This window comes from Euleptes europaea, chromosome 15 (genome assembly GCF_029931775.1).
Source record: "Euleptes europaea isolate rEulEur1 chromosome 15, rEulEur1.hap1, whole genome shotgun sequence".
Lineage (NCBI taxonomy): Eukaryota > Metazoa > Chordata > Lepidosauria > Squamata > Sphaerodactylidae > Euleptes > Euleptes europaea.
Genome location: NC_079326.1, coordinates 13,760,090 through 13,778,251, shown reverse-complemented (window position 1 = coordinate 13,778,251; position 18,162 = coordinate 13,760,090). Strand labels below are relative to the sequence as shown.

Genomic DNA, 18,162 nt, shown 5'->3' with positions numbered 1-18,162 from the left:
GAAAAATCAAAGAGTTTAGAGATAAATCCCTTGATTAAGAATTAAAGGCTATGATGAAATTGTGCAAATTGGAGTGGATATTATACTGATCCATTTATATCATTTTGTTCATACCATTCAGTTTAATAGATTGCAGTAGTATGATAAAGACAACTCCATCCCCAGCTTCACAAGTCGAACGATGTAGTCCCCACAGCAGTGTGCCAAAACTTAAGGTCATGTTTGGGTCTCTTTATGGTAATACGCAGTTCCATGACTCAGTCATTATCTGGCTCCAGCACTGTAAAATGAGACTAACTTGTAATTTGTAGAAACTGCCTGAGAAAATAATAAATTGAAGGTGGAGGGGGGTCAAACTTTGTTTTGGGATCTCTGGGTTTTTATGTACATTGCTTCAGTGATGCAAGTGAAATTATAGTCACACAACCAAGACATCTCTGTTCCTCTCTTTGTAATAGATATTTAAAGCATTTCAGATGAATCTACTGGCTTTCTTCCCAAACATTTTGTAATGCAATAGCCAAGAAGTGGCTTTGTCATTCATGTAATTAAACTCTTGCTTGGCCTGCATGCTAGCTTTTGGGGGGGAGGGAGATTTCCTTTGTTGGAATATGAACCTTGATGATAGGCAATGCTTACCTCCAGTCCCAAACAAGGACCTGTGTTAAAGCCTGAGAGTCCCCCCCCCCCTCTCAGATTGTAATCTGAGCTGGAAAAGTCCTCTCACTTGTGTGTGTGTGTGTGTGTGTGTGTGTGTGTGTGTGTGTGTGTAAAGTGCCGTCAAGTCGCAGCCGACTTATGGCGAACCCTTTTGGGGTTTTCATGGCAAGAGACGAACAGAGGTGGTTTGCCAGTGCCTTTCTCTGCACAGCAACCCTGGTATTCCTTGGTGGTCTCCCATCCAAATATTAACCAGGACTGACCCTGCTTAGCTTCTGAGATCTGACGAGATCAGGCTAGCCTGGGCCGTCCAGGTCTACCTCCCCATTTATCTGGTGGCTGCAGAAGATAGTGCAGAAATGAAGGCAGAAGGAAGCATCACAGATAGAGCACTTTCCTTGGGACATATGGGCCTTTTCTGCATGTGTGGCTATTGTCGATTCTGGCCTCCAACTGTACGGAGGGGTGTGTGTGTTTTCCATACATGTTTTCCTCCCTTTAGGAGTCACTTTGATTTTTCTTTGGTGTTTTCCAGGGGTTTTTGGGAGTGCTTATATGCTGATGTATTTTTCAAGCTGATTCTGAGTCGGCTTCCGTTATCATGCATAATACTCCTTTCAGTGTTTTTTTCCGCTGCTCATTGCGGCCCATCCTCACCCACATCCACCCTTCCCCCAGCTGAATCTGTGCCCCCCTCCTCTCCCAGTTTTCCCTCCCCTCCGCACTATCTTTTTAAAAATGCTTTATTTTACCTTTTTGGGGGGTTGTTTTTAAAGTGGAGAGACTAGCGATGGAATGTTAAGGGGAAAGCGATCAACATTGCCCATTATTTGCTAATGTACTCGTTCCAACTTTTTTGATGTTTGTGGTGTACTCCAAAGCATATATTAATGTTCCCCTATGCTTCCCTAATGCATCCTCCTATTTCACCTTTCCCTCCTCAGTCATGCTAGGAAAAGTTGAGGGCAGCAGGGAAAGAGGAAGACCCAACAAGAGATGGATTGACTCAATAAAGGAAGCCACAGCCTTCAATTTGCAAGATCTGAGCAAGGCTGTCAAAGATAGGACATTTTGGAGGACTTTCATTCATAGGGTCGCCATGAGTCGGAAACGACTTGACGGCACTTATGTGAGCTCTAGCCCTGCGGCAAACCATAAACAGATTCCAGCAGACGGCAAATCCACGAAAGCAGTTTTATTGGTTATCATCGACAGGTTTCAGAAGCAATATTCAGAAGGACACTAGTAAGGAGCAAAGGCGAGGTGCAGAGGATATATGGAAAAGCAACAGGATATAACTGGTAACCTAGGCAACCCCCCTCCCAGAGGCAGGAAGGAGCACTTGGCAACAATATGGGAATTTAGGAAGACTAAACACGGGGCATAGATTGACCTTGGACAGAACAGCACAACAGCACCTGGGAGCAGCACAATCGCTAGGGCTGTTGAAAAAAAAAATCGGTATAGTTCGGATTCGGCAGAATTCGGCCCATCTCGATTCGGGATATGCTGAAGTCTGAATTCCCCCGATTCGGATCCGTGGAATTCGGCGCCTAGTTCAAGTTTGGGGAAAAATTCAGCCGAATAAAGTCATTAAAAATGGACTCATGCCTTTCTGCAGCTCCGGGGGGCATTTTTGGGGGTAGAGGTCTCACACTTTTGGGGTAGCTTGAGGGGACGCTTCTTGCAAGAACCCCCAAATTTTGTAAAGATTGGGTCAGGGGGTCCTGAGATATGGGGCCCGGTAGAGGTTGCCCCCCCAAATCGCCCACAGTGACAGGAATAAAGCCACTTAAAGCACATTGGCCCTTTTCCGCGGCTCCGGGGGGAGCGCATTTTTGGGGGTGCAGCCCCCAAACTTTCAGCATAGCTTCAGATGAGGCTTCTTGCAAGAACCCCCAAATTTTGTAAAGATGGGATCAGGGGGTCCAGAGATATGGGTTCTCCCCCTTTTCCCTATTGGGATGAATGGGATCAGCCGATCCTATGCATCTAGAGAGTGGCAAATCCAAGGCAAAACCTCCCGTGCTAACCATTGCAATGCAAAGCAACACGTGAGCGACCATGGAAAGGAACAGAGGCGCACTAGGCTAGCTATAGCAAAAGGGAAAAAAGGAGCAGGTGACTTGGACCGTGAAAATGTATTGTGAAAGTCAGATTTTGCAAAAACATTTTTGAGTGAGCAGCAAAACAGACAGTGTAAAAAAACCCCAGAGTTTGTATTTTCTGGCCTGCTCCTTCTTCTCATGGTGGAGGGATGCTCCCCCCTTATGCAAACGACCCTACCAAACTCAAGCAAGTCTCACCAGCACCACCCCCCACCTCTCCAACCAATACGGCGCCGCGGTGCACCCTCCAAACGGGGAAAAAATCCAAGACGCAGGGGATCTCACGCAAGCCGCCCCGTTGCACTCAACCCCAGGCTAGAGGCAAAAACAGTGAAAAACACCAAGGAGGAGGCTTGACACCAAGGGTGCCAAGCGAAGAGAGACTCGCTAGCTGCCGCACAGACTCAACTTTAAACTTAACTTTAAAAGCAGTACACACACTCCCACAGAGGTGAGCGGTCACACACCCCTCGGCAGAATGGGCGAAAGCCTCCTTTGGCTTCCCCCCCCACAGAAACTGCCCCCCACAGACTCTGCCCCCCCCCACATACACACGGGAAAAAAATATAGATTAAAGCCCTAAAAGGGGTCTTATTGTGGATGTCTTCTGTTCCATCAGGAAGGACTGGGTAATCGAATACGATTCCATTTAAGCACGGGAGGTTTTGCCTTGGATTTGCCGCTCTCTAGATGCATAGGATCGGCTGATCCCATTCATCCCAATAGGGAAAAGGGGGGACCCATATCTCTGGACCCCCTGATCCCATCTTTACAATACTTGGAGATTCTTGCAAGAAGCCTCATCTGAAGCTACGCTGAAAGTTTGGGGGCTGCACCCCCAAAAATGCGCCTCCTGCAGCCACGGAAAGGAGCGAATGTGCACATGCACCCCCCCACGGTGATTTTTCTCTCACACAAACAGATACTCTCTCTCTCCTTGCAATTCAAGGAGGGACAGTTTAAAATTCTTAGGGAATTAAAAAAAATGTTATTCAGTGTTGCTTACACTTGCCTGGAATTCTGAATCAAGCCAGGAAGAGTTTACCCATCATTAGACTTGAGTTGCCAGGGTCTAACATTTCATAATGAATGTATTTATTTAGATGAGGAACTTCCTTTATCCAAAAGGTACAGAGGTGAGTCAATGCATTACAGAAAAAAATCACAAAGACAGATCTCTGTCCTGAAGGTTCATGATCTGAAAGGATTCATGACAATAGTTGTCTTTTGCAAGAGCGTCAACCCATAGTGTGTTTGGGTTTAACAGATTGCGTAATATGTGTAGCTTGCTTGCATGACTTGCCAGGTAGAATGTCAATGGACATTTGGACAAGGACTGCTTTCAAGTGATAGTTCTGAGATACACTGCTTTTTGTTTAAATCAGTGTTTTTCTTTGGATGTCATTGTCTAGTTTGGTACAAAGAACCTCTTTGTGGCCATGTAGTTAGAGGCTTGTTGCCACTGGATACCTGATCGCTTAGTCACAAAGCTTGCATACATGGTACAGATATCAGTACATGCAGTGGTGTTGTTTAAAAAGTCCATTGTCTTACGGATCTAATACAGTATCCTGTTTATTTTTGGGTGTCCCATACTGCAGGTGTGATGGCTGGCTTCAATATGAGTGGTGATCTCCGGAAGCCTGCAATGAGTATTCCTCTAGGATCCTTGTCTGCAATAGGCATCTCGTAAGTCCCTTGAAAACAGGGTGGGTGGAATTATTCATAGTAACTTTTTCTGCCATTTGTGTATTTATCTCCTAGGCACAATAAATCAATTTCTTATCCAATCATCCTCTAATTATCTGGAAAACAAAACTTGGCCCTTGCTTAAATAATCTGCCATTACGACCTTCTACCCTGGAGGGCTTGACAACAAGATTAGTTAATTAGAAAAAAGGTAAAAACTCCTGAACTGTCATGGTTTTTTAGGGACTGATATTAACAACAGCCAAAACTCCTCTGTGTGAACATGACCAATTTAATTTATTATTTTTATTTTATTTTATTACATTTATATTCCACCCTCCCCAGCAAAACTGAGCTCAGGGCAGCTTTCATGTTTAAAACACCATGTCCTGTCATATTAAAAGCATTCACAAATAAAAACCAGCCCTATCAAATATCAAAATATATCAAAATATCATTTGGTGCACTTATTGCATAATAGAAACCGCAGCAGATCCATAGTCAACCAATCCTTTAGGATGAGTGCAACCCCATATAGAATGGGATAACTCATTCCCTGGGTCAGATTTTTCTCTCACTAGTAGCACCTCCGTTTTGTTAGGATTAAGTTTCAGCTTGTTAGTTCTCAACCATTCCAAAACTGTTCACAGTTTCCCCAGCCCCCCCAGGATATGCAGGTAGCACAAGATAGAGCTGAGTGTCCTCTGCATATTGGTGGCAATTCAGCCCAAATGTCCAGATGACCTTTCCCAGCGATTTTACATAGATGTTGAAAAGCATAGGGGGAACAAAGCAGAGCTTTGGGGAAACCCATCGCCACACTCCAAAACTTACCATCGAGGTAGGACTGGGACTTCGTTTTTAGTCCAGGCTAGATTTTTTAAAAGATATCTTAAGGTGCCACCTTTTTTCTTCATATTCCTTGAGTAGGTCTCTGGAGAGGTGGCTTAAAAAGCTTAAATTAGCATAACTGCATTTCCATACATTCATCCCTGGTTCCCCCTCTCTCGCTCAACTTATTCATCCCTGGTTCCCCCTCTCTCGCTCAACTGATAACTCTCTCCCATCTTTCTTTCTTCTCATTTATCACGTTAGCGTGAGCTTCTTATGTCAGGGGCTTATGTCCTATCTTTTGTTTGTAGTAGTTGTTGCTTATACATTTTAATAAATGCCATGTACACAGCTGGCACTGAACATAAATAAATAAAAGCTGCTCAAGCGTTTGGATTTATTATTGTAAGAACTACAGTATTTTGAAGGCCAGAACTAACAGTTACCACTAAGGTAGGATTTACTGTCATTTGATGCCTCTCTCCAGTGTCAGGTAATCTTCTAAAACTCTGCTGGTAATCTAAGGCTCAGGCAATTCTCCAAGCAAGCTGGAGGGAGAAGAAGAAGCAACTGCCATTGCTGTCCTCACCTAGTGGGCAGTAGACTGGGCCCAGAGGGAGATGTCGAATGAGTGAGTGAAGGCAAGCAGGCTGACCTGCTTATAGTGGGGGGAAAGAGATGCTACTGAGAGCATTTTGCCCAAGAGCCCCACCACCAAAAGCCAGGCTTCAGTGGGTGACTGCAGATTGATAGAGGGATATCTATTCCAAAGGTTACTTAGATTTCAGCAGGGCTGAAAGGGACCTGAAATTCATGTAAACCAGTTCCTTGTACAAAGAGAGGAGCTCTGTGTCCAACCACATTCCAAAAACTTATGGTCAATTTTCTCAAAAGGGGTTGGAAATTTTCACCAATTTTCTCTCTGCTATTCCAACCCCCACTATGTTGTTGCTGAGGTTCTGCTGGCTCCCAGGAACAAAATTTCAGGGGGCTCACTGGGCTGCAGTAGGAGGGGAGAATCAGTGGCAATCACCACCCCCTTTAAAGAAAACTTCAGGGAATTTAAGTTTTCTTAACTGCATGGTTGGATATAGGCCAAGCCTCTCCTTATCTAATTCAGGATACAAAAAAGCAATGTGTCTTGCATTTCCTTGTATGGTATCAAGATTCTTAAAATCTTACCGAAATTGATAAGATAAACTAAACAATACCACTCCTTTTCCTCAACAAGCTCTAGAAAGAAAAACTTAGCAAATTAAATCCATCACAGAGAACACCCCAATCCAGTCTCTTTTCACTTGTGCTCTGTATAGGTTGTCCCCATATGATTTTAATCGACATGCAGATTTATATGGGATGATGATTTGCTCCTGGAAACAGTCTTGTCATGATTACTTGCAGTGCCATCGTAAGCAGAATTACACTATTCTAAGTCCATTGAACTCAATGGGCTTAGAAGGGTGTGGCTTTGCTTAGGGGCTGGCACTGTGATTCTCAGTTAGCATATAGGGTTTGTGAGCGCTTACTGTGTGGAACTTAGCTAAGTGGAACTTACGTGTGTCTCCATGCTCAACATTTCTGGTGGCTGTCAGAGGTTTGCCAATGGTGATAGGAAAGCTCCACCTGGGAAATTATAGGCTGGAATCAGTTACCCAAACTAGCCTCCCTGTGGCCCTGTAACATGGCCTCCAACCCTTTCAGTGTGTTGTTAATTGCCGACTTTACCGCATGGTGGTGGCAGCCGCCATAGCATAAATCTCTGCAAAGGATTTTGCTAACATTGTTTCCAAGTATATCTTTACTTTTTCTAAACTAAACCTCCATCCAGGGCTGATTTCATAACTGTTCCTAAAGTGATCTAAAAGAAGAATAAGGGAAATTAAATCACACCTCAGTATCACTGGGTTTCCCTTTAGAATGAATTGTTGCCTACCCCCCCTTTCATATTGCCACCCAGAAAAGTAACCCCTGAGGGTCAGGGAGACCCTTGAGAACAAAATGGCATGTAGAGTGGAGAACTATAATGAGAAGAAGGCATCTGTAGAAATTTCTCCCCTTGTTGCATGAGGAGAAATGCCCTTCCACTCATGCAATGCAGGTTTGGAGCCTGTTTAAAAAAGCAAAAGAATGGTATGCTGTAGTTTCACCTAACCATAATTGGTTTTTAAAAATGATGGCCCTTATCTGCTTGACACTTGTCTTTTTATTTTTTGCAGGTGGTTTCTTTATATAGTCTTTGTTTTCTTGCTGGGAGCCATTTGTACCCGGGAATCACTCCGTTATGATTTTATGATAGCAGAAAAGGTAACTAACTAAACACATAAAATACTTCACTCAGTGCTGAAAGTATAGTACTCAAAGTTTACATGTTTTAAAGCACTGTACTCAGAAGTGTCAAAGAAGGCTAAGTGTCTATGTACTGAAATGTTCCAAAATTGGAACAAAATAAACTCAAATTCATTGCACCAAACAAATAACACAAATTGATTTCCAGGTGTTTACTTTGTGCAGCTTATTCAGTTTACAAGATTCAGGAATCCGGACCTTAGGGGAAATGACTTGACTTTCAGAGGACATGAAAAGAAGGATATAGAGACTGGAGACAGCCGGCCAGTAGGGTCCGCTGTAGGATTCAGTGAATGTTATTACTGTTAGATAGCTGTTTAACACCATCAGATATTTCTAGATATTGCCACAAAATAAAAAAATGTGGGGTGATGTTTTCCATGGCAGTCATACATCCTCCATAATGTGGTGCAAGTTAATTCAGGACAAGGTGTCATAATTCATTTGCAACAATGGAGAAAGTTTAACTGTCAGAAGGCAGTTCAGGAAATGTTTTGCTGGGTTTTGAAGAAAGGTAGCTAGCTTGAAGGGAAGGGGTATTCTTCACATAGACACTGCATGATGGGAAGGCTGGAAAAGGAAAGTTAAAAGAGTCCAGATAGATGATATGCATTGCAGAGCAGCAAGGAAGGGAGATAAGAAAAGATGCATGAGAAATAGAAAGTCTGAAATAATATGGACTATGAGCTTGACCTTGCAGAAAGACACAGTGCAAAGCCTGACTGCAAATGGAGAACAGGTAACCATGTAAGATGCTGCAACTTGATTCTTGTCTGTTGGGAATTCTTATCTTGTTTCTGAGATTTTTCCAGACACTTTCTAATGATTCTTAGTGTTGTCCTGCACCTTTTAGAAAATATGTTTTTAAAGAAATAATATAAAGCTGAAATATTCAGTATACCAAAGCAGATATTTGCTTGCTTAATGATTCTGCAGGCTCAGCCTGCAAGGATTTGGATTCTTGATGACATGAAGCTTTGCTTTGACTGCATTTTATGAGACTTTAATAGACATCCTCATATTCTGGAATGAAACTGCTATTAGGCACACTGTGTCCAGTAATTATCCACGCCAGCAGTTTATAAGTAAAATGCAAAATAAATTTTAAAAATACAAGTAGTTCCAACATGTATAGAGTAGAAGTGACCAAACTGTGGCATTTCAGGCTCTGATAGGGAATGTGCTGGTGGTGAGGTGGAGTGAGCTGGGGAAGGATTTAGATATGCCAGGCAAGTCTCTCTCAGCATTGTGGAAGCCTAGACTTAACTGCTGCCCATGCATAATGCTAGTGAAGACAGTAAATGGAGCAAATAATTTCCCTGTATGCCGAGTCGCCATGAGTCGGAAGCGACTTGACGGCACTTAACACACACACATGCCGAGTCTTACATAGATGACAGGACATGCTACACATTCACAGAGCTGTCACTACCCCTCAGATCAAATTTTCTAGACAAAATGGAGGTCCTGGACTGCTTTTTCAGTATTTCACCCTAAACTTCCTGTGGGAAATTGATTTGAGCAGCTTACATTCTCCTGCAGAACTCAGTAATACCAAGTCTTAGCATAATCCCTCGGTTAAGACCCTCAAGAATTAAAGCAGGCCAATACTGCCAAGCTGTATTGTTCAGTGTATCCCATTCCTTCATTAGAACCTCAGACCAGATTTAGAATGCAATTGTTAAATAATCACCTTGTCCCTCAGAAATCTTAGCATAACTTCAATGAAAGCAAGAGGATTATGAAATTTTAGACATTCCACGACATTTACATTTGAAGGCAGGTTACAGCAACAGCATCTCATACAAAAGGCTTCCATTTGATTTCCTGCTAATTGGGTTGATAGGAATTATATCGAGACTTCATTGGTCTGACAGATCTGGGATTCACAAAATGACAAGAGCAAGTTACCCACAGGAATTCAAAGGGGCTTCCTTATTGATGACGCTGACAAACAGCCGAATATGTTTGTCATACCTAGCAAAGGAACACATACCTCTAGTTTGCAAATCTGAATGACCATCTCCCATTCTTGTTCAAGGTCCTTTACAGCCAATCTTCAACAGTGTATTTTATGTAGCATAATTTCCTTCGTGACTGGGGATAGGATTAGGCAGACATACCTATAATGATTAATATTCATTTATTTGATAAGTTAGCTCAGTATGTGTTATGTTCAAACCGAACTGCAAACTAGTATACTTCATGGAAGGCTGTCACTTTAAATGATTCTACCCAGATATTTTGATGTTTTCCCAGGATAACAGAGAGAATATTCTTTGACATCCTTATACCTAATCAATTGGTAGGATCCTATGAATTTATGTACATCAATCAATCAAGTTTTATTTCAATACAATATCAGCTCTGAATTAAAATCAAAGTTAGGTTAAAATAATAAAATAAAATAATAAAAGTTGATGATTCTGGGAGGGATGATTTGAAAAAGAGGAGGAAAGATCTTCTATGGGGAAAGGTTTTCAATTAGAAGAAGAAGAAGAGTTGGCTTTTATATGCCAACTTTCTCTACCACTTAAGGGAGAATCAAACTGACTTACAATAACGTTCCCTTCCCCTCCCCACAACAGACACCCTGTGAGATAGGTGGGGCTGAGAGAGCTGTGACTAGCCCAAGGTCACCCAGCTGGCTTTGTGTGTAGGAGTGGGGAAACAAATCCAGTTCACCAGATTAGCTGGTTACGAATTCCACTAGACCGGAGGCAAAATTCGGCTACTTGAATGGTTATCTCCTGAGAGGAGTCTGCTAAGAGAAGGGAAACTTTAGCTTCTTCTGATTTCCCAGGAAAGGATGACAATATGGGGAGAATTTATGAACATACATATGTGTGATATGAAATATTTTAATTCTCAATGTTTTGTGAGAAAAAGCCTCGACAGGAAAATGTTACTGTAGAAACTCCATTAGATTATTCATATATATTTAATATAACAACATGCCAGCCAACATATAAACATACAGCTATAAAAATTTAATCCCAAACGTAATCTGGTGATCTAGCAATAAAAAAATTGAGTTGTTTTAGTTTTTTTAATTCCATGTTGTCAGGTACTGAAAGGTAGAGGATGAAAAATATTTTTAACAGAGTTCAAAGTAGAAATGCCACTGAATTTTACAGCCCCATTGTTTTGACTCCGAAATCCTTATTTTTTTCTTCCCCCTTCTGTATTTTGTGCCACTTTCTGTTTCCTTGCACCAGACTTTTTTCAGTAAATTTATGCAATTTTAATGTTATCTTTGTATCAATTGCATAATACATGGCATAGAGATGGATCAAAATGCAGGTGTCAAAATGCCATATTTTTATATCTGTACTTGAAAGTAGCTTGGGTATCTCACTGGTCAAACATAGGAACATCTATAGGAAGTTCTGGGAACTGAATCTGGGAATGTAATTTAAGAATTGTTATTCTGTACTAACTAAACCATCTAAGATGTATGCCTTTTCTGTAGAAAAACTTATAAGCTAGCTCTGGTTCTATACCTTCCCTACCTACCATTTTCCCTCCAAGTCCATCCCTTGTACAGTGTTTAATAAATCTCTGTTACTAGTTACTGAGGTAAAATAAGTAAAGGGACTAAGGAGAAAAATGAAAACGCCAATCAAGCATTTTGGAAAGCAGTCTCTCTCTCGCTTGGTACACACAGATCATGATAACAACCTTTACCTCCCAGTAAGACCACCCACGCCTCAATGAAGCTTGTCGTTGGTACTTTCACGGTTGATGGGCCTACCCTTTGAACCACTGGGCTTTTGTGAACTGCCTTTCCTGTCTTTTTTCCCCCTGTCTTATAAACTAGTGATCCTAGTAGCTATGGAAAAGAGGAAGACCCAACAAGAGATGGATGGACAATAAAGGAAGCCACAGCCCTCAATTTGCAAGATCTGAACAAGGCTGTCAAAAATAGGACGTTTTGGAGGACTTTCATTCATAGGGTCGCCATGAGTCGGAAGCGACTTGACGGCACTTAACACACACACACAGTAGCTATGACCTCCGCTAGGAGGGTTAGTGACCTGACAGCCCTACATCACAAGGCCCCCTTTACTAAGTTCCTCAAGGACACGATGGTACTCCGTCCAAGCCTCTCCTTCCTGCCTAAGGTGGTGTCATCTTGTCATTTGTCCCAGGACAGCGTTTTACCAGTTTTTTCCCCAACCCTGAAATCACAGGCAGAGAAGTCTCTACACTCCTTAGATGTTCACAGAGCACTTTTACTTTATTTACAGAGAATATCTGAATTCAGGTCTCAAGATAACCTGTTTGTGTGCTTTAAGGGCCCAAATAAAGGGAAAGGTGCTTCCTCCCAGACATTGTCTAGATGGATTACATCTACCATTAGACTGGCATATGAGAGGGCAAAAGTCCAACGTCCCCTCCAGGTAAAGACCCATTCTACCAGAGCACAATCTGCTTCTGCTGCCTTTTCTTCCAGGGTCAACCTCTGTGACATCTGCAGGGCGGCAACGTGGTCCATGCCTTCAACATTCATGAAACAATACTCTATTGATATGGACTCCAGCAGAGAAGCAGCTGTAGGGAGGGCAGGGCTGCAGTCACTTTTTCGTTAACTGGTTCCACACCCGCCGCCTGGTAAGCGAGCTTGCTAACTCTCCCATGTGGGACTACACAGAAGCCACGACGATGAAAACAGAGTTGCACTTACCTGTAACTGTTGTTCATCGAGTGGTCTTCTGTGCAGGCATGCATCCCCCCCTCCTTCCCCGCTGTGGGATCTGTCTTGTCATCTCTTATTGGGTCCATGGTGGCAGGGAGGAGGACAGAGGGAAGAGTGCTTCTTCTCCGAATCATGTAATCGTTTGGTCAGGAAATGTGACACTGGATTGAGGGGAAGGGAAGCGCTCTCTCTAAAGCCGAAGAATTCTAGAAGCTTAAAAAAATCTGTCCGCGGCTGGCCTGCGCATGCACAGTCTCCATGTGTGCCTGCACAGAAGATCACTCGATGAACAACAGTTACAGGTAAGTGCAACTCTAAATATTGTCGAAGGCTTTCACGATCAGAGTTCATTGGTTCTCGTAGGTTATCCGGGCTGTGTAACCGTGGTCTTGGTGTATTCTTTCCTGACGTTTCGCCAGCAGCTGTGGCCGGCATCTTCAGAGGACACTCCTCTGAAGATGCCGGCCACAGCTGCTGGCGAAACATCAGGAAAGAATACACCAAGACCACGGTTACACAGCCCGGATAACCTACGAGAACCAAAGTGCAACTCTGTTTAGCCATTTGTCCCAACCACTTGGCCACTGTGGGTCATCTTAATTTACTGAGTATTTAACATGTAGACAGTTGTTAGATCATCAAGTTTTACATCTGATCTGTACAACCTGAGACTCACTAAGCCTACTTGGGGCAGCAAGCAAACTAGGGTAGTTGTTAAGGGCCTGGCAGACTATACAACATGGCCGATGTTACTTGTAGCTTAGTGAATCACATTATTACTACTTATAAATTTTAATGCTGCCCTTCATCTACAGAGTTCAGGGCAGCATGCTTAGTTTTCTTCTCCCATTCCTATTTTATCTAACTAGCATTTGAGTTAGAATAACAGATAGGATTGAACCAAGGTCACTTAGTGAAATTTCATGGCTGAGCACAGGTTTAAAATTAGGTTTCCCAGGTCTAAGAACCAGACAATATGTTTCTCCCAACATAACATGAAAAAACATCTGAGGGCAATGAATTAGATTAGGCCTATGGGTGGGGGTTGTATGTGAATTGGATTAGGTCTGTGGTCTTAAGGATTTCCCCTCGACCTTGCTATTTCCTCAATATAAATTGCTCCCTTGCCAAAGCTGCAGTGGGGTAAAAAGTACGGAGATTTTTTTCTCTCGTACCGCTGATAGAAGCTTCAGGGAAGGGATATTTCTAGTGCGTTCATTCATCTTTCCCCAGTGTCCCCCATTTTAAATTAATTTAGAGGTTTAATGTTACTATTGTTTATTATAAGTATATATTTATAGTTACATATGTTTTATGTTCTATGTTTTTAATTGATATATGATATAAATTATACTGTTGTTAGCCACCCTGAGCCTGGCTTGGGCCAGGAAAGGGCGGGGTAAAAATAAACTAAAATAAATGACCCCATCCTGCTTTGCAGTGATAAAGCAAGCATTGAGAGATCTAGTAAAAGATCTTGCATTGATTGTGTTATGTGACCCTGAGTCCAACACTGCCCATTATTACACCACTCTGTATACCTGTCATGTAGGCATGCCTGTATTAAATCTTTGCATTATCCTAAAAGTTTTTGTGATAACAGGAAGCTTTGAAAGATAACAGTAGGCAGCTATTGGTTAATCTTTCTTGCAGGAACTCCTGGTTGTGTCCCCGCTGAGACAGGAGTTTGAACTGTGTTCTGTGCTACCTAGTGTTATCATAATGTATATTTAAGCATGTGGTGAATTTGGTAGAGAAAGGGAATGCACAGTCAGTATGGTGTAGTGGATAGAGAGTTGGACTAGTGTCTGAGAGACCTGGATTCAAATGCCCACACTGCCATTATGCTTGCTGGATAACCTTGGGCTAGTCCCTTTCTTTCAGTTTAACCTACTTCACAGGGTTTTTGTGAAGATAAGATGGGGAAGCGACACCCATTGAGCTCCTTGAAGGAAGGCTGGGATAAAAATATACTAGATAGATAGAACAAGGAGAAGCAAGGCATAAGGAAACTTAATTTAAAATTTGGTCTTTGGGAAAACATGCTACTCAGAAAGTTTGAATCCATCTTAAAGCATCATTAAAAAAACAGCAAGCAAGAGTTTTCTTTTCTTTTTGAGGGGAGGAGGTGGTACAAAGTGCTGCAGATGTAATAAAAGGATTAAAAAACATGGTTTGTTCTTGGCAGAATTACCCTTCATTGGCATTGCATGAGAAATGCAAGAGGAAAGAAATGATGGTTATTTAATCAGTCATTTATTTTTTAAAAGAAACATTTGTCCTCCAAAGCAATTAAAAATAAATAAAACAAGAACAGCAATTAAATATATGAAGTAATGGTACTTGAGAACCGATCGGAACAGAATTACCAATTCCTTTTGAGGAATTTGTTCTCATTAAAGGTTTGGTGAAAAGACCACTTCCTCCTAAGCTGTGAATGGAATGTCAAGTGGCACTTTCAAATGCAGGCATTTGGTAACTAAAATGATATGCAAAGCTTGACACAATCAGCGGTTTGTTTTCACCAGTGCAGTAAACCAGCTTAACAAAACACATTGTTGTAACTGGTAGCAGTGCTATTTTCGAAGTAGTTGTTTATTTTCATAATGGAAGCTTATATTTCTCTTTATCCACCCGGCCTTTTCCTTGTACCTTTTATCTGTTAGCAGTTTTGTTATCTAGAAATAAGAAGGTTCGTTTGGTTTTGTGGTGGTCGTATGGGTTTTGAAATACGTTGCATGTATTTTATGTGCTGCACGATGCTTTTTTAAAAAAGGGAACCAAATTTAAAATATTTGAGTTGTTGTAGAAAATATGAATATACCCTCAACATGAACAAAAAATTAAATGTACTTTCCTACCGGCTTCAAGGGAACAAAAATAGCAGCAAGGTCACTGAGGAAGAAAACATCATTTTGCCCCTGTGTGCTTATTTACCTTTCCCTTTCAATTCAAATGCAGGTTACAAATGACCCCAGCACTATCAGTGTATTAACTGCAATTTACAAATGAAATAAAAATAAAAATTGGGCCGTTGACCTCATTAAGGTTGAAGAATATGCAGAGTGTGATGAACAGGAGGCTCTCCTGCCCCTGAAGGGAGAAACAGACACTCATTGGAGCCCCTAGGTGTGCTGCTGTTCCAACAGCTGGTCACCTTTCAGGAGGAGGATAGAAGGTTGGAGGGAAGCAGAGGAGGAGCGAGTTCAGATCTGCCTCAGGTAGAGAGCAGTGACAGCTCAGGTCTGGCTCATTATTATTCATTATAATTTATTGCGGTCCTTGACCAGTATTACAAAGTTAAAACATCATTAAAACAACAATAGTTCAATCCAACAACAAAAATAGCTGCATGAACATTGGAGCTAGTCAAATGGGTTTAAAACTGTGTGTCAGCTTTAGTATCGTTTCCCCATGTCTTGCATATCCCTAGACAGAATCGGGCTACTTGTCTGGATACCCAGTGGTTTCTATCAGATATTTCAGTTTGGCTGCATCAGATTCATCAAGAAGCCCAACTAACACTGGCTGGAGATATTTTGATCTGGCCTCCTTGTAATGTGGACATCTCAGAAGCATGTGCTCTGTAGTTTCCACCTCTCCCATCGAGCATAAACATAATCTTTCTGAGTAAGGGATCTTTTTGAATCCCTCAGGTCTGGCTCAGGAAAAAGGGCAGACAGTGTGAGGGGTAGCTCTGCCTGGCTGTGTGGCAGAGAGGTGCAACTCTGTCTCTGGGACAGAATAGAGTACCCCACTTAATAGGCCTGACTCTGGTGATGAGCAGACCTTGTACTTTTTAGCCTGACTCTGGGGAAAGTGCAGGCTGGTGTGGGTGGAAACCTGAGTATGTGTGAGAGGATCCCACCTAGTGGCTAATCACTAATAGCCTGCGATTGTCTGAAAGCGTTACAGAAAATCCAAACTACTCTCTAATGCCATAACTGATCTAATATTAAGTGCCTCAGCCAGGTTTCTCCTTTGTCAGCCTGGAGACCGGTGCTGCTATTCTAGACCTTGAAACTATCTTGTAAATAAACAAATCTTCTTTGTTGTTCTGTTCAAATCCTGCCTCAATTAGTTCCTTAAAGTACTTGCACACCTAACAATAATTATCTCAAAGCAGCGAAACCAAAGCCTATACACTCGCTACCATTAGAACACCTGGTAAATGAGGGGAAGGTTTCTAGGTTAAAACAACTCTAGATCCCAGAAAAATCTTAGGAAGCTGTGTGTGTACCCTCAGCAGGAAAATAGGCTTGTCACACAGAGTATGGAATTTTAAGACTAAAAACAAAGTAATCCTTTTTCTTAACTACTTCTGGTCACGTTGACCCACTTTCATCTTAAAGGAACTGCATTTATTAGGGAATATGAGAATTCAGAAGGTGAGTATGGAGACAAGTAAGTGATCCCTGAGTAATAGTGCTAATTTAACACGGAAATGCTTCTGGAAAGTGTAGAGTGCTCTAAGCCACAGGATAATATGACAGTTTGACATAGAATAATAGAGTTGGAAGGGACCACCAGGGCCATCAAGTCCAACCCCCTGCACAATGCAGGAAATTCACAACTACCTCCCCCCCACCGCCTCTAGTGACCAGAAGATGGTCATATCCTCAGTATCGCTCCTGACTTGTCTGACAGATCTGCACACTCTGGACCCTCCCTTTTTACCTCTTGCCTCTACCTCTAATTGTACAGCCAGCTTCCATCAGTACTTTATTCAACCAGAATTGGTTGAAAGGGACTGCTGATCATGCCTTGTGAATGCACCGTAACAGTAAAACAGCACGGCTACAGTTAAGCAGTCAGATAGAGTAGCTTTAATGATAAAAGTGGCAAAAAAGAGAGATGTGTGGCTGAAGTGTCTAACAGTTCCATCCTAAGCAAAATAATACCCTTCTAAGTCCATTGAAGTCAGGATTGTACTGTAAGTAGAAACGTTTGGAGCTGTGGTGCTGGTCAGCATCACCTTCTATGCTGGAACTTGGATTTGTGTCTCATTTGTTCACATTTGGCCAAGACTGCCTAGTCTACATTTTAAGATATTTGCAGACCTTTCTGTAGAGGGCTATGTAGAATGAGGCTCCTTTAAGCTGAAGCCTCTAGTTATTGTAATGAAAAGGGGGAAATAAGGATATAGTTTTTGTAGGAATGCTCAGATTGGCTATCAGATCAAAAGGTGCATGAGTGTCTGAACTTCAAGCTGGTTTAAGGACTTAATACTGCAATCCTTGGTCCACTTGCTTGGGATAAGCCCCACTTAACTTGGTGGGCAATTCCAAGTAAGCACACATAGGATTTGAATGTGAAGTTGTTACATTTTGATAGTGTTAAAAAAAGAAATTACCTGTGAATGTAAAATAGGGTCTAAGACAAAAGGATAGTTGCCCTGTACAAGCACAATCGACAATTACAAGGGAGCAGCTGTTTCTGTCTTACATAATTTGGTACTTTAAGTCCTTTATAACATGTTTTTTTTTAAATGCATTTGATTTAGATTCATGATTTAATCGATTTCCTCCCACCCTGTAATTTTTAAACACAAAAAACACAATATTGATCTTCACTGGACATATAGGATTGTTTTCTAGTTATCTGGAAGCTTTTAGGGTTGTATGTCTTTCTCTGTTTGATGATCTATCTCCATAAGTGCACTTTCCTGAAATAAAACTCTGTCCAGGCTAGCTTCCAGTTTGTAAGTGGAATCTAGTATCTGATGCTCTGCTCTATTTCCTGAAACTGGTACAGTTTGCCTAAGAAAATTGCGGCTAAGTGCAGCGTTTTCCATGAGATTGCTTTACTCGGTTAATAGTTTATACTTGC

The 18,162-nt window shown here is 41.9% G+C and overlaps 1 protein-coding gene across 1 annotated transcript in view; it reads left to right on the top strand.

The window, feature by feature from the left end:
- SLC12A8 (solute carrier family 12 member 8) overlaps window positions 1–18,162 on the top strand; it is an 82,343-nt gene that overhangs the window by 46,227 nt on the left and 17,954 nt on the right. The window contains exons 6-7 of the mRNA XM_056861376.1: window positions 4,370–4,457; window positions 7,505–7,592. Of these exons, the coding sequence (XP_056717354.1) occupies window positions 4,370–4,457; window positions 7,505–7,592 (176 nt within the window). The remainder of the gene's footprint in view (window positions 1–4,369; window positions 4,458–7,504; window positions 7,593–18,162) is intronic.